Source organism: Triticum aestivum, chromosome 2D (genome assembly GCF_018294505.1).
Source record: "Triticum aestivum cultivar Chinese Spring chromosome 2D, IWGSC CS RefSeq v2.1, whole genome shotgun sequence".
Lineage (NCBI taxonomy): Eukaryota > Viridiplantae > Streptophyta > Magnoliopsida > Poales > Poaceae > Triticum > Triticum aestivum.
In genome coordinates this window covers 198,958,847-198,978,468 of record NC_057799.1, presented here as the reverse complement: position 1 = coordinate 198,978,468, position 19,622 = coordinate 198,958,847, and the positions used below count along the sequence as shown (strand labels likewise).

Sequence of the window (19,622 nt, the reverse complement as noted above, 5' to 3'; positions counted from 1 at the left end):
TTATTTAGCTAGCTGCTGTTTTCCTACTGTTCTAGTTAGTAAATTATTTTATTTTTATTATTTTATAGTTTATTTTAGATTAGTTTCTGTAGCTACAGAGGATGAACTTTTATTTACAGTAGAATAAAACTTTTATTTTATTTTCTTTGATAGGATTGTTTTAGGCATAATAGGAGTTCTATAATAGCTTTTGATGTGATTCTTTTTGCTCCGAGTTTGTATGATGTTTTTCCTTCTGTCAGTTAGCAAAACCAATGCTTAGGTTCTGTTAAGAAAAGTTTTAGTTGTGTAAAACTATTTCTTAGTTGTTGCTTGATATGATGAAAACCTTGATTTGCTTTCTCCGAGTTTTTCTTTGATTTTGGTTTGAGTACGTGGGTGTTTTACTTCAACTTGCTGTTATGTTATATTGTGCTATACTTATTTGTGCTATTGTTTGACTCGGTAGAGTTTCCGGAGTGCGAAGCCTGCTATTACGAGTCGCTAGCTTTCGAAGACTGTCAGCCAGGCAAGTCATTTGATCATGTTTTTACAATACCTATGATTTTATTGCATTAGAGTTATACCTCCCCACCATGCATGCAGTAGGAGAATTTTGTTAAGTGATGTTCTTGAGTAGTATCATGAGGTAGGATGAACCCTTCTCCCTTGTTACCACTGCCCGGGACGATGTAGTTTATTTTGCTATGCTCGTAGATGGGGTTGGTTGAGTGATTCATAAGGGAGATGCGAGAGTCAAGATGATGAAAACCCCATGACATCAAGCTCAAGATGGACTTCAAAATTCACTACTGGGTGGAGGACGGTTGACGGGCACCCTGGAGAAACCAGCGGATGGCCGGGATGCATGGAGAAGCGCCATGACATCTTGCGGAAAGCTTCACCCAGCCACGAAGAGACGGATGGATACCCCATTGACCGGAAGCTTACCTGTGCAGCCGCAAGCCATTATGGGCTCTGGCTTGGTCGACCCTAGGCGTGACTCTGGACGGACGGTGCTACGAGATGTAGAAGAACGGTAGGATTGGATGGGCACCGGCAGTGGCCCAGAGGAACTCTTCGGAAGACCCTGTTTCGTTCGTCCCGTCTTCAAACACCAGGCAGTGCGAAGACTTAAAGGAGGGAACGATTCTTGCGGGTAAAGTGCACAAACCTCTGCAGAGTAACAACCTAATCGATGAGCCGTGTCCCCGGTTACGGACAAATGAGCTTCTGGAATTGGAGTATTTCGGATATCTCAACACTGAACTTAATAAATTAATTGAGGGGGTTATTTAATAATTGGGAACAAGACATTGGTTGGCGGAACCATCTCAATAACTACCAACAATTTTGTAGTAATTGCAAACAAGTCCTTGTTGTAGGAAAAAACCGGCTTTTTCGCAAAACAATGAAACTTAGAGCCCCACAGCCAAATTGCATATAGTATTAGAAATTTTATTGTTGTTCTCTCTTCATGACTTGCCGGCATATTCAAAATGCTGAACTACACGGCTACAACGTCTTATGTTGCAGAGGAGTTTTCCGATCAGGAGTGAGGCTTCGATCCACGCTTGGCGATTGCCCTATGGAGTCGGATGGACTCGCTATTCGTCTACGCTTCCGCAGCTTTATTTAGTTTATTTCTCATGAGTTGGCCTTCGGCCGAATTTATTATGATGTAATAAAGACTCGATATGAGAATCGTGTAATAAATTCAGGTGTGACTGAACTTTGAATCTTTGCATCAATGTACTGTGTGTGCCAGCATGATCTTGGGATGGTACAGCTACACAGAGACTTGACCGATTTCTGGTCAGGTCGTTACAGCTTCTTCATTTATTGCTTGCCACATAATCTATTTTATCTAGATATGTGTGATGTTACTACCTATGCTACTCCCACTGTGGGTAGTCTTACTACTAGTATGAGTAACATCACACATATCAAGGCAAGATGAGTCTATAGCCTAATAAATGAAGTGTTACCACACATATGTTACTCCTCACTATAGAGGTAGTAACATGGACTAGTAACATATGCATGTTACTAGTCTATGGTACTACCCATTGTGGCTAGTCTAAGACTTGCCATAGTGGAGAGTAGTATACACTAGTAACATACACGCTACCCTAGGCTATATTACTACCTTCATAGTGGGTAGTAACATATGTGTGGTGTCATGCAAAGCTTTATTTATTAGCGTATAGACTCATCTTGTCTTGGGATATGTGATGTTACAGTAACTAGCTAAGTTACTCAATTTACGTCTCTCGGTCTCTCCTTATTAACCCATTGCCACATAGACAATTTTGCTGAGTTGGACCTGATGTTACTCTTTAAGTTACTCCCACTATGGCCGGTCTAAGATGACTTGGACCTCCTCCAATGCACTTGTGCTAAGATGAGGTGCTAAGCACACTAAAGAGCTAAGCAGCTAAAGTCCACAATGCAAAGGTGCTTAACTTGTTGTAGCTAAGCATCCTTTATTTAATGATTTAGCAACTAAAGTTATCCATGCATTGGTGGGCTTTTTTATTTAAGTGTTTTCCATAGGTTCCTGCGCTTGGCATTGTTTCTTCCAGAGGTCACCACATCCATCTCTCTCCTCTTAATTACCTTGCCACATCATTTTTTTTGCCTACATGACAGTCTTAGTACCTGTACAAGATGGAGCACTGGAAGGGGCCTTAGAGCATCTCCAACAGCCGCCCAACGCGACGCGCACTAAAAACTACTTTGTCGCGCGCCCATCGCTTGGTTTGGCGCGGCGGGCAGCGCTGGCTCCAACAGCCGCGCTAAAATGCAGCGCGCGCGGAAAAATGCAGCACGCGCGACTCCCGGCGCATGCCATATGTTGCATTTTTGGCACAAAATGTATTTCAAACATTCAAGATGCAATGAACATGGCATAAACTTTCACACAAACAAGTTGATGAATAAAAGTTCATGACCACAAGTTCAAATTCATGTCCACAAGTTCATCCAACCAAGTTCAAAATGCAAACCAAGTTCATGACACAAACGAAAGACACATCCAGCCTCGTCCTCGTCTTCGTCCTCATCTTCCTCCGATTCATCCGACTCCTCCGAAGACGATTTTCCCTCCTCCTCCTCATCATTGTCGCGCACCGCATCACGTGAAGCTCGGACGGTGTTGGCAAGATCTTCAACGGCATCATCATGGGAAGGGGGTGTGAGGCACACCGGAAGACATTCCGCCCATGACGGCCGGAGGTGCACCATGCCTCCCATGAGAGACGCAAAACTCATGTCTCCCATGCCGGTGTTGGAGGGGTTGCGGCTGTAGGATGGGGTGAGGGGGGTGCCGGCGCGTGCGTCCATCGGGTCCAGTTCGCCGGCGCCGGCGCGCGCGGGGCGAAGGTGGCGCGGAGGAGAGAGTGTGACGCGAGCGCTCGTGTGTGCCGCGCGCGGAAGCGGGCGCCCCAAATACACAGCGTGTGTTGGCGATTTGGACCGCGCGCCCAACTCAATATCGCGCGCACGGTTATTGCGTGCCCGCTGGAGCCACTCTATCGATTGCGCGCGCGCTAAAATGGACAAATTTGCGGCGCGGCGCTTGTTTAGCGCGGCTGTTAGAGATGCTCTTATACACCTAGATGGAGGAAGTAAATAAATAGTCATAAACATTTACACGGCCTGCCCAACTTATTAGTGATCTCATCAATAATGCCATTGAAAACATAGAGCCAGATGTAGAACCGGCCTGCCCGCCTGAGGCTCGCTGCCGTCGCCTGCCTATATAACACAAGACAGGCGCACACGTCCCTTGCCAGCTTCCAGATACCAACACAGAAGAAGCTCATACACAAAATCCTCTCTTCTTCTTCCTCGTTGGCTCGTCGCTGCAGCGCCATCATTCCCCAAGATGCTGATGCTAAGGGCAGCGCCGATGTCCTACGCGAAGGTGGACAAGGTGGACGCCGAAGAGGCGCGGCACTGGAAGGCGCAGTTCCTGATCCACAAGGCGCTCGAGACGGGGCCGACTAGGCGGCCGCCGGCGGCGGCGGAATTTGCGAGGGCTGGCGGGTGCAGGGTTGTCAGGGCGGTGAGGATCGGCATCCGGCTCAAGAGGCTCAGGATCGCCGTCCGGAGCTTCAGGCTGCGCGTCTGCCGGAGCGTCCTCAAGCACCTCAAGAATCTCCGGAGGCTCGGGTCTCCTCGTTCTTGATCCCCTCGATCTCCTCCTTCTGAAAGAGTTTTTTATGTGTCAGGGAGACTAAGCTGCCTTCTATTTATATCATCGCAATAGCTAACAACAACTTCTGCCCTTGATATGCCGAGAAGATTTGGGCGCGCGCGTGCGTTTGTGGATGCATAGTATAGTACAGTATGTAATCTGTAAATGGAGCAGATCAGCAATGCTTGCTCCTGTTTCAGGCTTCCTTTTTCTCTGGGATCCTATCCTATCTTGTTGGCCACTGACAGCTGATGAAACTCTTCAGTTATGTATATGCAGCATATCCTTGTTGAATTGTTGATTGAGTCATTGAGATGCTAAATCCTTTACTGCTCCGATGAGCTTTGGATCTTATGTTTCGAGAAGTAAGTCGGGAATCCTTTAAAGAAAAATGTTTTGCTTTTGTTCTGCAAGATCTCTAGAGAAAACGGCTACAGCAATCCACGATTAGCTTACCTACTACCTGCTGGGTAGGAGGACATGTGTTTTGCGTCAGCCCGGCTACAGCAAAACGAAAAGAGAGTGACGAAAGGTCATGCATTGTTAATAGTCGATGAGAAAGTAGATTTGGGATCTAATCTAACTCATGCTGCCAGTTTGTCCCTAGTCGAGTATGAAGTTGACCTGCATGTGCAGGAGAGCTTGCATCCCTATTCGCGAAAATTCCTTTACAAAACCGCGATACACTGCTTTACAAACATTAAATTCTGGTTTGGAAAACGACAACTGGAGCTTCGTTTCCTTTCCTTTGCGGTTAGCTGATAACTAGTGAAAAATGAATTGCAAAAAACCAAAGTCGACCAAGATTTTTTTTATCTGTAAATCGACGGGGCAAGCAAAATGGACTAACAAATACTGCATGAAAAACTGTCATCGATACTCGGAAAATGAGCTGAACATACCACGTAAACGGGCGCTTGATTTAGAATCATAAGTCGTAGTTGAATACATTGTTGACATATGGCATCAAGGTGCTAATTTTACTCACAGACATATGGCATCAATGTTGATCAAATGTCAGGTGACATCAGAGGCGTCTTCCAGCACTAAACAAAATTCAGTATCCGCTCAGCAACTGCCACCAAAGGTCAACATTGCTGTCAATGAATAGATTACTTGCATAGAGAAAGGATTTGAAATTGCCTGCCGATGAAAAGAATTTCTTCTATTTCGTTCATTATTGCTATTCTTTAGGTGAGGAAGCGGCAAGGTTTGCACAGGCAAAACAACCCAAATTTGGGCTGCATGATTACGAGGCACAGAGAGATATTGTATTTTGTGTGTCTTTACGTGGATATTGTAAAGTGGAAGCAACGCTACTGTGTCCAGGCTAACTTCTACTGGCCGGAATCCTGCACCAGTGGCCCAGTCTCTATGTTAGTGTTGTCAAGAAAAATACTCCGATAACTTGTGAACCTTATCATGCTCATCATGTTCTGGGGTAGGATTCTGTGTAACCTCCTCGACATTGATAAGTTCTGAATTTTGTGTCTCAAGAAACAAAGTAGGTTTGGTGCCTGAACCGTGCTGTCCTTTTGTCATAGAGGACCTACGCCATCTAATAATCTGAAATGCAAAGTCAAGCACCACGGTCACAGCGTCGAGTACAGATTGAAAACGGAGAGGCGACGTACGTGATCACCATAAACCATTAGGATTAGTGGTTAAGATCCAGTTTTCTAAGTAGAAGAGAACGGAGATTAAAATGCATGCTTAGAGAGGAGGGAAACGTTCGAAAGCTGATGTGAATGTACGCCGAACCGAATGAAAAGCAGACGGAGTTTAACGCTATTGACCAATGGCATCAGGAATCAAATTAAGATGCCAAAGTTCATTCACAAGCGAGTCATTTCCATTCCATGGGGCAGAATGAAAGCTCGATCGAGTTGAGGGCGGAGGCGTACGTCTTCCAGTAATAAACAAGACAAGACGATCACCTAAACAAAAATAGGGAGGTGGCGACTGCTTGTCAAAGTAGCGAGCTTTCTTTAAAGCCGAGGCAAAATTTCGCATGCTACCTGATTGCACGGCTCAGAACTAAACACGGGGAGGAGAATAGGGAAAGATGCTGGATGGCCACCGGAGTTGTAGTACATGATGCATCGGCGGTGGAAATGCACCTAGCTCGGCAGCAGAAGCGTGCTGCAAAGAGTCTGTTTGAAGATCATGGACTAAATCTATATTTATATCTATTATTATTACCCTACTAATAAAAAAATAGGTATTCTTAGGGCCTGTTCGGAGGGACTCCACTCCACAACTCCACTCCCGAAGCTAGTGGAGCAGCAGTTAAAAAATGCGGAGTTGGGAAAGAGCTGCTCCGCAGCTCCTCAGATTTCATGGAGCCAGAAGATTACCGAACGGCTCCTCAGTTTGTTATGCTATTTTACAGAAAACTCTCTCATATTTCTGTTAAATAACTCGCAGTCCACTTTTAAGACAAATTTTTGTTTTCTGGAAATCAACCCACATGCCAGTTTTAAGTCGGATTTTCACTTTTGCAGGAAATCCCCTGATATTTGGGTTAATCAACCCGTAGTACATATCAATTTTTTTTTAATATTCGTATGTTTTAAATCCTAACGCCAAATTTAACATGTTTTATATGTAGTTTGATTGAAAAAATGTGTAGAATCTGAATATGATGTTATTTTACATGTTAATAATTTTAAGAATGCTATTTAGGGTGCAAACTTAATCAATAGCACATGATCCGTCTTTCTTTCGTACGGGTGCCGAGCATGATCTGTCTTTCTTTCATACCGGTGCTGATCCAGATTGAAAATGAACACCTCTGCAAAACTAGGATGGGGGACGAAAAAATATCTATTAGCACGCATGCACGCCTCGCCAAAACTTCACGAGAAAAAACAGATTTATCATCTTATGCCGAGAGAAACGCCTTAGAATTGACAACATTCAAACATGTTGTGATTGTGCGAGCATTAAGGCCACCGTCGCCGAGGGTAGGAAAAAAGATAAATGGCAACACAAATGGAATACCATGTGTTGAAATAAAGGATGTGAACCAATTGAAGTCTGGAGTAATGGTTATTGGGTTAGCAAAGTGTGGTATTTTTTTTATTCCGTTGCAACACACGCACTCTTTTGCTAGTGTTGTTCTATGTTGCGAAACCAAGCTGCCAAGGGCCGGCTTTATCTGGGTTTTTTTTTGAGAATCACCGGGGGGGAGCTCCCCCACCTGAATATATTACTCAAAGGACTGCCATGGCAGTAAGTACAGAATTACATAGGCACGGTGCAACGTGCAGAGAGGTAGGGGAGCCACGAGAAGACATCCTCCTTGTCTTGTGTTTCCACAAGACGGTGAGACCAAAGGTCCAAAACAGAAATAAGGTTTCTAAGGGTTATTACAGAGCTTTGATCCACTGTCCTAAACACCATGTCATTACGTGCTGCCCAGATCATCCATAATAAAGCCAAGAGGACCGAGGGCCATGCCGTGGTGGATAGGTGAGGAGGTATAGTGACGTCCCATAGGTCTAAGATGCCGTCGGTTAGAGGCAGGAGTCCAAGTCGTTGCCAAATCCTATTGGCAAGAGGGCATGTGATGAAGAGGTGGCTGGAGTCTTCGGGTAACCTAGCACACCGGGGGCATATATCTGAATCGATTATATGCTTGTGTGCAAGATTGACCCTGGTGTTGAGGCGGTCTTTGAAGAGTAGCCATGTGAAGATTTTAAGCTTTCGAGGAGACTTGGCGCTCCAAATGAGAGGAGCAATGAGATCGTTATCTGGCTGAACCATGAGGGCACCGTATGCATGCTTGGTGGTGAAGCCAATGCCATGCCGTAGGAACCGTTGATCTTCCCCCGCCGAGGGCATGAAATCCTGCAAAATAGCCACAAGCGACACAAGCTCTTGTTCTGCCGTGAGGGAGAGACAATTACGGAGGTTAGCTTGGATACCGAAACGCAAAATGTTAGCCACTTTAACCAGCTGCAAGGTGGAGTGTGAGAATAGGTGGGGGAAGGTGATGGCAAGGGGTTGTGGACCCAGCCAGGTGTCTAGCCAGAAGTAAGTGTGTGAGCCATTGTTTGTTAACACGAACGTGATATTCTGTAGGGTAGGGATTTGCTGAGAAAATATGCGGCACAGAAAAGAGGTTTGAGGGGATGAGGTGACTAGAGCGTTAGGGTGTTGGAGATCAAGCCACTCGAGCCAGGGTGTCCGTGCATTGGAGAGTGCTTTGGCAGCAAATTTCATAAGGAGGCAGTTATTTTGAACTTGCAGGTTTTTGAGCCCTAAACCACCGATTTTTTTTGGTATGTAGACATTTTTCCATGCAATAAGACATTGAGCACCTGAACAATCATCGTCTCCTGCCCAAAAAAACCCCTTCTCAGAGAGTCCAATGTTTTGATTGTTTTCTTGGGGATGCGAAACACAGACATGAAATAGGTGAGGATTGAGTCCAAAACTGCTGGAATGAGGATGAGCCGATCGCCTTTATCGAGAAGTTTGGCACGCCAGCTGATGACCCACAAGTATAGGGGATCTATCATAGTCCTTTCGATAAGTTAGAGTGTCGAACCCAACGAGGAGCAGAAGGAAATGATAAGCGGTTTTCAGCAAGGTATTCTCTGCAAGCACTGAAATTATAGGTAACAGATAGTTTTGTGATAGGATAATTTGTAACGAGCAACAAGTAACAAAAGTAAATAAAGTGCAGCAAGGTGGCCCAATCCTTTTTGTAGCAAAGGACAAGCCTGGACAAACTCTTATATAGAGAAAAGCGCTTCCGAGGACACATGGGAATTATCGTCAAGCTAGTTTTCATCACGTTCATATGATTCGTGTTCGGTACTTTGATAATTTGATATGTGGGTGGACCAGTGCTTGGGTGCTGTTCTTACTTGAACAAGCATCCCACTTATGATTAACCTCTATTGCAAGCATCCGCAACTACAACAAAAGTATTAAGGTAAACCTAACCATAGCATGAAACATATGGATCAAAATCAGCCCCTTACGAAGCAACGCATAAACTAGGGTTTAAGCTTCTGTCACTCTAGCAACCCATCATCTACTTATTACTTCCCAATGCCTTCCTCTAGGTGGTCAAGTGTCATGTAGTCAACGTTCACATAACACCACTAGAGGATAGACAACATACATCTCATCAAAATATCGAACGAATACCAAATTCACATGACTACTAATAGCAAGACTTCTCCCATGTCCTCAGGAACAAACGTAACTACTCACAAAGCATATTCATGTTCATAATCAGAGGGGTATTAATATGCATATAGGATCTGAACATATGATCTTCCACCAAATAAACCAACTAGCATCAACTACAAGGAGTAATCAACACTACTAGCAACCCACAGGTACCAATCCCGGACTTGGAGACAAGAATTGGATACAAGAGATGAACTAGGGTTTGAGAGGAGATGGTGCTGGTGAAGATGTTGATGGAGATTGCCCTCTCCCGATGAGAGGAGCGTTGGTGATGACGATGGCGATGATTTTCCCCTCCCGGAGGGAAGTGTCCCCGGCAGAACAGCTCTGCCGGAGCCCTGGATTGGTTCCGCCAAGGTTCCGCCTCATGGCGGCGGAGTCTCGTCCCGAAAGGTTGCTTATGATTTTTTTCCTGGACGAAATACTTCATATAGTAGAAGATGGTCACCGGAGAGCCAACAGGGGGCCCACGAGGCAGGGGGCGCGCCCAGGGGGTAGGGCACGCCCCCACCCTCGTGGACAGGTGGTGGCCCCCCTGACGTATTTCTTCCGCTCAGTATTTTTTATTATTTCCAAAAATAACTTTCGTGGAGTTTCAGGACTTTTGGAGTTGTGCAGAATAGGTCTCTAATATTTGCTCCTTTTCCAGCCCAGAATTCCAGCTGCCGGCCTTCTCCCTCCTTATGTAAACCTTGTAAAATAAGAGAGAGTAGGCATAAGTATTGTGACATAACGTGTAATAACAGCCCATAATGCAATAAATATCGATATAAAAGCATGATGCAAAATGGACGTATCAACTCCCCCAAGCTTAGACCTCGCTTGTCCTCAAGCGGAAGACGATAACGATAAATATGTCCACATGTTTAGAGGTAGAGGTGTCGATAAAATAAAATACGGACATGAGGGCATCATGATTATTCTCATAACAACAACATATATGGATATTGTCATATGATTTCTTATGCTCAAGTAATAATCTATTCACAATGCAAAGTAGGAATCAGAAACTTTATTGAGAACTAACAAACTATAATCTCAGTCATTGAAGCAATTTCAATTTATCATAACATTAGAAAGAGTCTATGTCAGAGCTTTCTAGCAAGTCCACATACTCAACTATCATTTAGTCTTTCATAATTGCTAACACTCACACAATACTTGTGGTTACGGAGTTTTAACCGGACACAGAGAAAGATAGGGGCTTATAGTTTTGCCTCCCAACCGTTTACCTCAAGGGTAATGTCAACAATAATAGCTCATGCTAACTTACATCCAATTAGATATATATATCAGGATCTTTCCAACATCCTGTGCTTGCCAAAGGATAAAATAAAAAAAGGAAAGGTGAAGATCACCTTGACTCTTGCATAAGGTAGAAGATAATAATAAAAGATAGGCCCTTCGCAGAGGGAAGCAGAGGTTGCCATGCGCTTTCAGGGTTGGATGCACAAAATCTTAATGCGAAAGAACGTCACTTTATATTGCCACTTGTGATATGAACCTTTATTATGCAGTCCGTCGCTTTTATTTCTTCCACATCACAAGATTGTATAAAGCTTATTTCCTCCTCACCAATCAATCATACATATTTAGAGAGCAATTTTTATTGCTTGCACCGATGACAACTTACTTGAAGGATCTTACTCAATCCATAGGTAGATATGGTGGACTCTCATGGCAAAACTGGTTTAAGGGTTTTTGGAAGCACAAGTAGTATCTCTACTTGGTGCAAAGATTTTGGCTAGCATGAGGGGGAAAGGCAAGCTCAACATGTTGGATGATCCATAGCAATATACTTTATCTCAGATATAAGAAAACATAACCCATTACGTTGTCTTCCTTGTCCAACCTCAACTCTTTAGCATGTCATATTTTAATGAGTGCTCCCAATCATAAAAGATGTCCATGATAGTGTATTTATATGTGAAACCTCTCTTTCTTTATTACTTCCTATTAATTGCAACGATGACCAAAGCTATGCTTGTCAACTCTCAACAACTTTTAATCATCATACTCTTTCTATGTGAAGTCCTTACTCTCCATAAGATCAATATGATCTCTTTGTTTCTTTTTATTCTTTTCTCTTTTCTTTTATTCACTCAAGATCATGGCAAAATAATCAAGCCCTTGACTCAACACTAATGTTTATTATATAGCTCACGTACTCGATTACATAGAGAGATCATAAAGCAAAACTCAAAACTAGATCATGCCAAAACTTTATTCTACTAGATCAAGATACTACTAATAGGATCGAACTAAGAAAAACGGTAAAGATAGGAGTGTGATGGTGATACGATACCGGGGCATCTCCACCAAGCTTGGCAGTTGCCAAGGGGAGTGCCCATACCCATGTGATTATGTCTCCTTTGTTGGTGAGGAAGGTGGCGGGGTTGTTGATGATGCGGGCTTGTCGTCCATCTTCCAAGGCATAGGCTCACCATCATAGAAGGATGATCGAGTCTCCGGGATCCTCAAATCTACAGCCAAACTCATCCTTTTGAATCTATATTCATACTCACAGTTTTGGTTTTGCAGGTCATATATTTGGGCTTGAAGGTGCTCGATCTTCTCGTGAAGCTTGAAGATGGTCTCCCCAATGTTGTTGGCATCCAGCTTGTGGTTGTTGGTGAACTCCACGATCATCATGTGGTTGGAGTTGAGTCCACGTTCCACCATCCCCTGGCACTTGAAAACTTGTTGCTCCATTGCTTCGAGCCTTGTCTCCACGCTTCCGGTCCCCTTCGGTCCCTCAACATCGCGGATGTGCAGCAACCCAACACGCATATCAATGGTTTGAGGGTGTCGCAGCACCTCCGCGAGGTAAGGGTTAATGACGTTCTCAAAGAACTTGTCCTTGGGGGCACTTGGAGACGTCATGATAATCTAGATCTGTCAGAACAATAGCTCGAAACAAGAACAGAGGATAATTGCGTGATACAGGAGTCAAAACCTTCGGGGGATTATATAATGAATTTTTACCGACCAAAATATGTATCGTGCAAGAAAACGGAGTTCGGAGAGCACACGAGGTGCCCACGAGGTAGGGGTGCACCTAGGGGGTAGGGCGCGCCCTCCACCCTCGTGGAGCCCTCGTGTCCTTCCCGGACTGCTTCTTATTTTTCTATTTTTCTAAATATTCTAAAACGGAGAAATATTGCCTTTAGAACTGTTTTGGAGTCGGTTTACTTACCGTACCACATACCTATTCCTTTTCGGAGTCTGAAACGTTCCGGAAAGTGTCCCTTATGTATTCCTCCGGGGTTACGGTTTCAATAACATTGGTTTCAACATTTATAGGATTACCTGAGATATAATGTTTGATTCTTTGACCGTTCACCACCTTCGGATTTGTGCCTTCAAAGTTGTTGATTTTTATGGCACCGGAACGATAGACCTCCTCGATAACGTAAGGGCCTTCCCATTTAGAGAGAAGTTTTCCTGCACAAAATCTTAAACGAGAGTTGTATAGCAATACATAATCACCTACACTAAACTCACGCTTTTGTATTCTTTTGTCATGCCATCTTTTAACTTTTTCTTTAAACAACTTGGCATTTTCATAGGCTTGGGTTGTCCATTCATCAAGTGAGCTAATGTCAAATAACCTCTTCTCACCGGAAAGTTTGAAATCATAGTTGAGCTCTTTAATAGCCCAATAAGCCTTATGTTCTAGTTCGAGAGGTAAGTGACATGCTTTTCCATAAACCATTTTATACGGAGACATACCCATAGGATTTTTATATGCAGTTCTATAGGCCCATACATCATCAAGTTTCTTGGACCAATTCTTTCTAGATCTATTGATAGTCTTTTGCAAAATTAATTTGAGTTCTCTATTACTCAATTCTACTTGACCACTAGACTGCGGGTGATAAGGAGATGCAATTCTATGATTAACATCATATTTAGCAAGCATTTTACGAAAAGCACCATGAATAAAATGTGAACCACTATCAGTCATTAAATATCTAGGGACTCCAAACCTCGGAAAAATAACTTCTTTAAGCATTTTAATAGAAGTGTTATGATCAGCACTACTAGTTGGAATAGCTTCTACCCACTTAGTAATGTAATCAGCAGCAACTAAAATATGTGTGTAACCATTAGAGGCAGGAAAAGGTCCCATATAATCAAAGCCCCAAACATCAAACGGTTCAATAACAAGTGAATAATTCATAGGCATTTCTTGACGTCTACTAATATTACCAATTCTTTAACATTCATCACAAGATAAGACAAACTTACGGGCATCCTTGAAGAGAGTAGGCCAATAAAAACCGGATTGCAATACCTTATGTGCAGTTCTATCTCCAGCGTGGTGTCCTCCATAAGCCTCAGAGTGACACTTGCGTAGGATCTGTTCCTGTTCATGCTCAGGTACACAATGTCTAATAACACCATCTACTCCTTCTTTATAAAGATGTGGGTCATCCCAAAAGTAATGTCTCAAGTTATAGAAAAACTTTTTCTTTTGCTGGTATGTGAAACTAGGTGGTATAAATTTAGCAACAATATAATTAGCATAATCAGCATGCCATGGAGCAGTACGAGAAGCATTTATGACATTTAATTGTTCATCAGGAAAGCTATCATCAATAGGTAGTGGGTCATCAAGAACATTTTCTAACCTAGACAAGTTGTCTACAACGGGGTTCTCAGCTCCTTTTCTATCAACAATATGCAAATCAAATTCTTGTAGCAAGAGAACCCATCTAATAAGTCTAGGTTTAGCATCTTTCTTTTCCATAAGATATTTAATAGCAGCATGATCCATGTGAATAGTTACTGTAGAATCAACAATATAAGGTCTGAACTTATCACAAGCAAATACAACTGCTAAGAATTCTTTTTCAGTAGTAGCATAATTTCTCTGAGCATTGTCTAGAGTTTTACTAGCATATTGAATAACATTTAATTTCTTATCAACTCTTTGCCCTAGAATAGTCTCTCTTCTTCATGCTCTGAAAGGTTAGCACTAATAATAACAGGATATATCTTTTTCTCATCAAGATAAGCATATTTAAGAGTATCAGGCAACGGTTTAAGCTCAAACACGGGATCACCCTTGGGTGGAGGAGGATCCCCTAGGATTTCAACAGGCAAATTGTGTTTCAGAATGGGTTCCTGTTTAAAGAATACTTCATCTATTTCCCTTCTTTCATTCATAAACATATCATTTTCATGGTCTAGCAAATGTTGTTCTAAAGGATCACTAGGAGGTACGGTAATAGAAGCAAGACCAATAATTTCATCCTTACTAGGTAATTCCTCTTCACGGTGTTGTCTACGAAATTTAGAGAAATTAAACTCATGAGACATATCACCTAGACCAATAGTAACAACATCCTTTTCGCAGTCTATCCTAGCATTAACGGTGTTCAAGAAGGGTCTACCAAATATAATGGGACAAAAGCTATCTTGTGGGGAGCCAAGAACAAGAAAATCAGCAGGATATTTAGTTTTCCCACATAAGACTTCAACATCTCTAACAATTCCAATGGGTGATATTGTATCTATATTAGCAAGTTTGATGGTAACATCAATACCTTCTATCTCAGCAGGTGCAATTTCATGCATAATTTCTTTGTATAAGTCATGAGGTATAGCACTAGTGTTGGGGATCGTAGCAGAAATTAAAATTTTCTACGCATCACCAAGATCAATCTATGGAGTTTACTAGCAACGAGAGGGGAGGAGTGCATCTACATACCCTTGTAGATCGCGAGCGGAAGCGTTCAAGAGAACGGGGTTATTGGAGTCGTACTCGTCATGATCCAAATCACCGATGATCCAAGCGCCGAACGGACGGCACCTCCGCGTTCAACACACGTACCGAGCGGTGACGTCTCCCACGCCTTGATCCAGCAAGGAGGAGCGAGAGGTTGAGGAAGAAGGCTCCAACAGCACGACGGCGTGGTGGTGGTGGAGTGACAGTTCTCCGGCAGGGCTTCGCCAAGCACACGCGGAGGAGGAGAGGTGTTGGGCAGGGGAGGGGTTGCGCCTTGGGAAAGGTTTTGCTGCCCTCCCACCCCTCCACTATATATAGGGGCAAGGGAGAGGGGGGCCGGCCCCCTCAGATCCCATCTGGTGGGAGGGGCGGCGGCCAGGGGGAGGTGGCTTGCCCCCCAAGCAAGGGGGGCGCCCCCCTTTAGGGTTCCCCCCAAACCCTAGGCGCATGGGCCCTAGGGGGGTTGGCGCCCAGCCCACTTAGGGCTGATTCCCTTCCACCTACAGCCCATAAGGCCCTCCGGGGCAGGTGGACCCTCCCGGTGGACCCCCGGAACCCCTTCGGTGGTCCCGGCACAATACCGGCATACCCCCGAACACTTCCGCTGACCGTATGGTGACTTCCCATATATATATCTTTACCTCCGGACCATTCCAGACCTCCTCGTGACGTCCGGGATCTCATCCGGGACTCCAAACAACATTCGGTAATCACATACAAACCTTCCTTATAACCCTAGCGTCATCGAACCTTAAGTGTGTAGACCCTACGGGTTCGGGAATCATGCAGACATGACCGAGACACCTCTCTAGCCAATAACCAACAGCGGGATCTGGATACCCATGTTGGCTCCCACATGTTCCACGATGATCTCATCGGATGAACCACGATGTCGAGGATTCAAGCAATCCCGTATACAATTCCCTTTGTCAATCGGTACTTTACTTGCCCGAGATTCGATCGTCGGTATCCTAATACCTCGTTCAATCTCGTTACCGGCAAGTCACTTTACTCGTTCCGTAATGCATGATCCCGTGACTAACTACTTAGTCACATTGAGCTCATTATGATGATGCAATACCGAGTGGGCCCAGAGATACCTCTCCGTCATACGGAGTGACAAATCCCAGTCTCGATCCGAGCCAACCCAACAGACACTTTCGGAGATACCTGTAGTGCACCTTTATAGCCACCCAGTTACGTTGTGACGTTTGGTACACCCAAAGCATTCCTACGGTATCCGGGAGTTGCACGATCTCATGGTCTAAGGAAATGATACTTGACATTAGAAAAGCTTCAGCAAACGAACTACACGATCTAGTGCTATGCTTAGGATTGGGTCTTGTCCATCACATCATTCTCCTAATGATGTGATCCCGTTATCAATGACATCCAATGTCCATGGTCAGGAAACCGTAACCATCTATTGATCAACGAGCTAGTCAACTAGAGGCTCACTAGGGACATGTTATGGTCTATGTGTTCACACATGTATTACGATTTCCGGATAACACAATTATAGCATGAACAATAGACAATTATCATGAACAAGGAAATATAATAATAACCATTTTATTATTGCCTCTAGGGCATATTTCCAACAGTCTCCCACTTGCACTAGAGTCAATAATCTAGTTACATTGTGATGAATCGTACACCCATAGAGTTCTGGTGTTGATCATGTTTTGCCCGTGGAAGAGGTTTAGTCAACGGATCTGCGACATTCAAATCCGTATGTACTTTACAAATATCTATGTCTCCATTTTGAACATTTTCACGAATGGAGTTGAAGCGACGCTTGATGTGCCTGGTCTTCTTGTGAAACCTGGGCTCCTTGGCAAGGGCAATAGCTCCAGTGTTGTCACAGAAGAGAGTCATCGGCCCCGATGCATTGGGAATAACTCCTAGGTCGGCAATGAACTCCTTCATCCAGATTGCTTCATGTGCTGCCTCCGAGGCTGCCATGTACTCCGCTTCACATGTAGATCCCGCCACGACGCTTTGCTTGCAACTGCACCAGCTGACTGCCCCACCATTCAAAATATACACGTATCCGGTTTGTGACTTAGAGTCATCCAGATCTGTGTCGAAGCTAGCATCGACGTAACCCTTTACGACGAGCTCTTCGTCACCTCCATAAACGAAAACATATCCTTAGTCCTTTTCAGGTACTTCAGGATGTTCTTGACCGCTGTCTAGTGTTCCATGCCGGGATTACTTTGGTACCTTCCTACCAAACTTACGGTAAGGTTTACATCAGGTCTGGTACACAACATGGCATACATAATAGACCCTATGGCCGAGGCATAGGGGACGACACTCATCTTTTCTCTATCTTCTGCCGTGGTCGGGCATTGAGCCGTGCTCAATCTCACACCTTGCAATACAGGCAAGAACCCCTTCTTGGACTGATCCATATTGAACTTCTTCAATATCTTGTCAAGGTATGTGCTTTGTGAAAGACCTATGAGGCGTCTCGATCTATCTCTATAGATCTTGATGCCTAATATGTAAGCAGCTTCTCCAAGGTCCTTCATTGAAAAACACTTATTCAAGTAGGCCTTTATACTTTCCAAGAATTCTATATCATTTCCCATCAATAGTATGTCATCCACATATAATAAGAGAAATGCTACAGAGCTCCCATTCACTTTCTTGTAAACACAGGCTTCTCCATAAGTCTGTGTAAACCCAAACGCTTTGATCATCTCATCAAAGCGAATGTTCCAACTCCGAGATGCCTGCACCAGCCCATAGATTGAGCGCTGGAGCTTGCATACTTTGTCAGCATTCTTAGGATCGACAAAACCTTTCGGCTGCATCATATACAATTCTTCCTTAAGGAAGCCGTTAAGGAATGCTGTTTTGACGTCTATTTGCCATATTTCATAATCATACAATGCGGCAATTGCTAACATGATTCGGACGGACTTCAGCTTCGCTACGGGTGAGAAGGTCTCATCGTAGTCAACTCCTTGAACTTGTCGATAACCCTTAGCGACAAGTCGAGCTTTATAGATGGTAACATTTCCATCCGCGTCCGTCTTCTTCTTAAAGATCCATTTATTTTCTATCGCTCGCCGATCATCGGGCAAGTCTGTCAAAGTCCATACTTTGTTTTCATACATGGATCCTATCTCGGATTGCATGGCTTCAAGCCATTTGTTGGAATCTAGACCCGCCATCGCTTCTTCATAGTTCGAAGGTTCACCGTTGTCCAACAACATGATTTCCAGGACAGGTTTTCCGTACCACTCTGGCGTGGAACGTGTCCTTGTGGACCTACGAAGTTCAGTGGTAACTTGATCATGATCTTCATCATTAACTTCCTCTCTAGTCGGTGCAGGCACCACAGAAACATTTTCTTGTGCTGCGCTACTTTCTGGTTCGAGAGGGGTCATCTCATCAAGTTCCACTTTCCTCCCACTTACTTCTTTCGTGAGAAACTCTTTCTCCAGAAAGGACCCGTTCTTGGCAACGAAGATCTTGCCTTCGGATCTGAGGTAGAAGGTATACCCAATGGTTTCCTTAGGGTATCCTATGAAGACGCATTTTTCTGACTTGGGTTCGAGCTTTTCAGGTTGAAGTTTCTTGACATAAGCATCGCATCCCCAAACTTTAAGAAACGACAGCTTAGGTTTCTTTCCAAACCATAATTCATACGGTGTCGTCTCAACGGATTTCGACGGAGCCCTATTTAAAGTGAATGCGGCAGTCTCTAAAGCATAACCCCAGAATGATAGCGGTAGATCGGTAAGAGACATCATAGATCGCACCATATCCAATAGAGTGCGATTACGACGTTCGGACACACCATTACGCTGAGGTGTTCCAGGCGGCGTGAGTTGTGAAACAATTCCACATTTCCTTAAGTGTGTGCCAAATTCGTGACTCAAATATTCCCCTCCACGATCTGATCGTAAGAACTTTATTTTCCTGTCACGTTGATTCTCAACCTCACTCTGAAATTCCTTGAACTTTTCAAAGGTCTCAGACTTGTGTTTCATTAAGTAGACATACCCATATCTACTCAAGTCATCAGTGAGGGTGAGAACATAACGATAGCCACCGCGAGCCTCAACGCTCATTGGACCGCACACATCAGTATGTATGATTTCCAATAAGTTGGTTGCTCGCTCCACTGTTCCGGAGAACGGAGTCTTGGTCATTTTGCCCATGAGGCATGGTTCGCACGTGTCAAATGATTCATAATCAAGAGACTCCAAAAGTCCATCTGCATGGAGTTTCTTCATGCGTTTGACACCAATGTGACCAAGGCGGCAGTGCCACAAGTATGTGGGACTATCATTATCAACCTTACATTTCTTGGCATTCATACTATGAATATGTGTAACATCACGTTCGAGATTCATTAAGAATAAACCATTGACCAGCGGGGCATGACCATAAAACACATCTCTCATATAAATAGAACAACCATTATTCTCGGATTTAAATGAGTAGCCATCTCGCATTAAACGAGATCCAGATACAATGTTC

The 19,622-nt window shown here is 43.9% G+C and overlaps 1 protein-coding gene across 1 annotated transcript; it reads left to right on the top strand.

Annotated features, from left to right (window-relative positions):
* The first annotated feature begins 3,725 nt into the window (after positions 1–3,725).
* LOC123049181 (uncharacterized) lies at positions 3,726–4,515 on the top strand. The gene has a single exon (XM_044472157.1). The coding sequence runs from the start codon at positions 3,869–3,871 to the stop codon at positions 4,169–4,171; it is 303 nt and encodes a 100-aa protein (XP_044328092.1). The 5' UTR covers positions 3,726–3,868; the 3' UTR covers positions 4,172–4,515.
* The last annotated feature ends 15,107 nt before the right edge of the window (positions 4,516–19,622 follow it).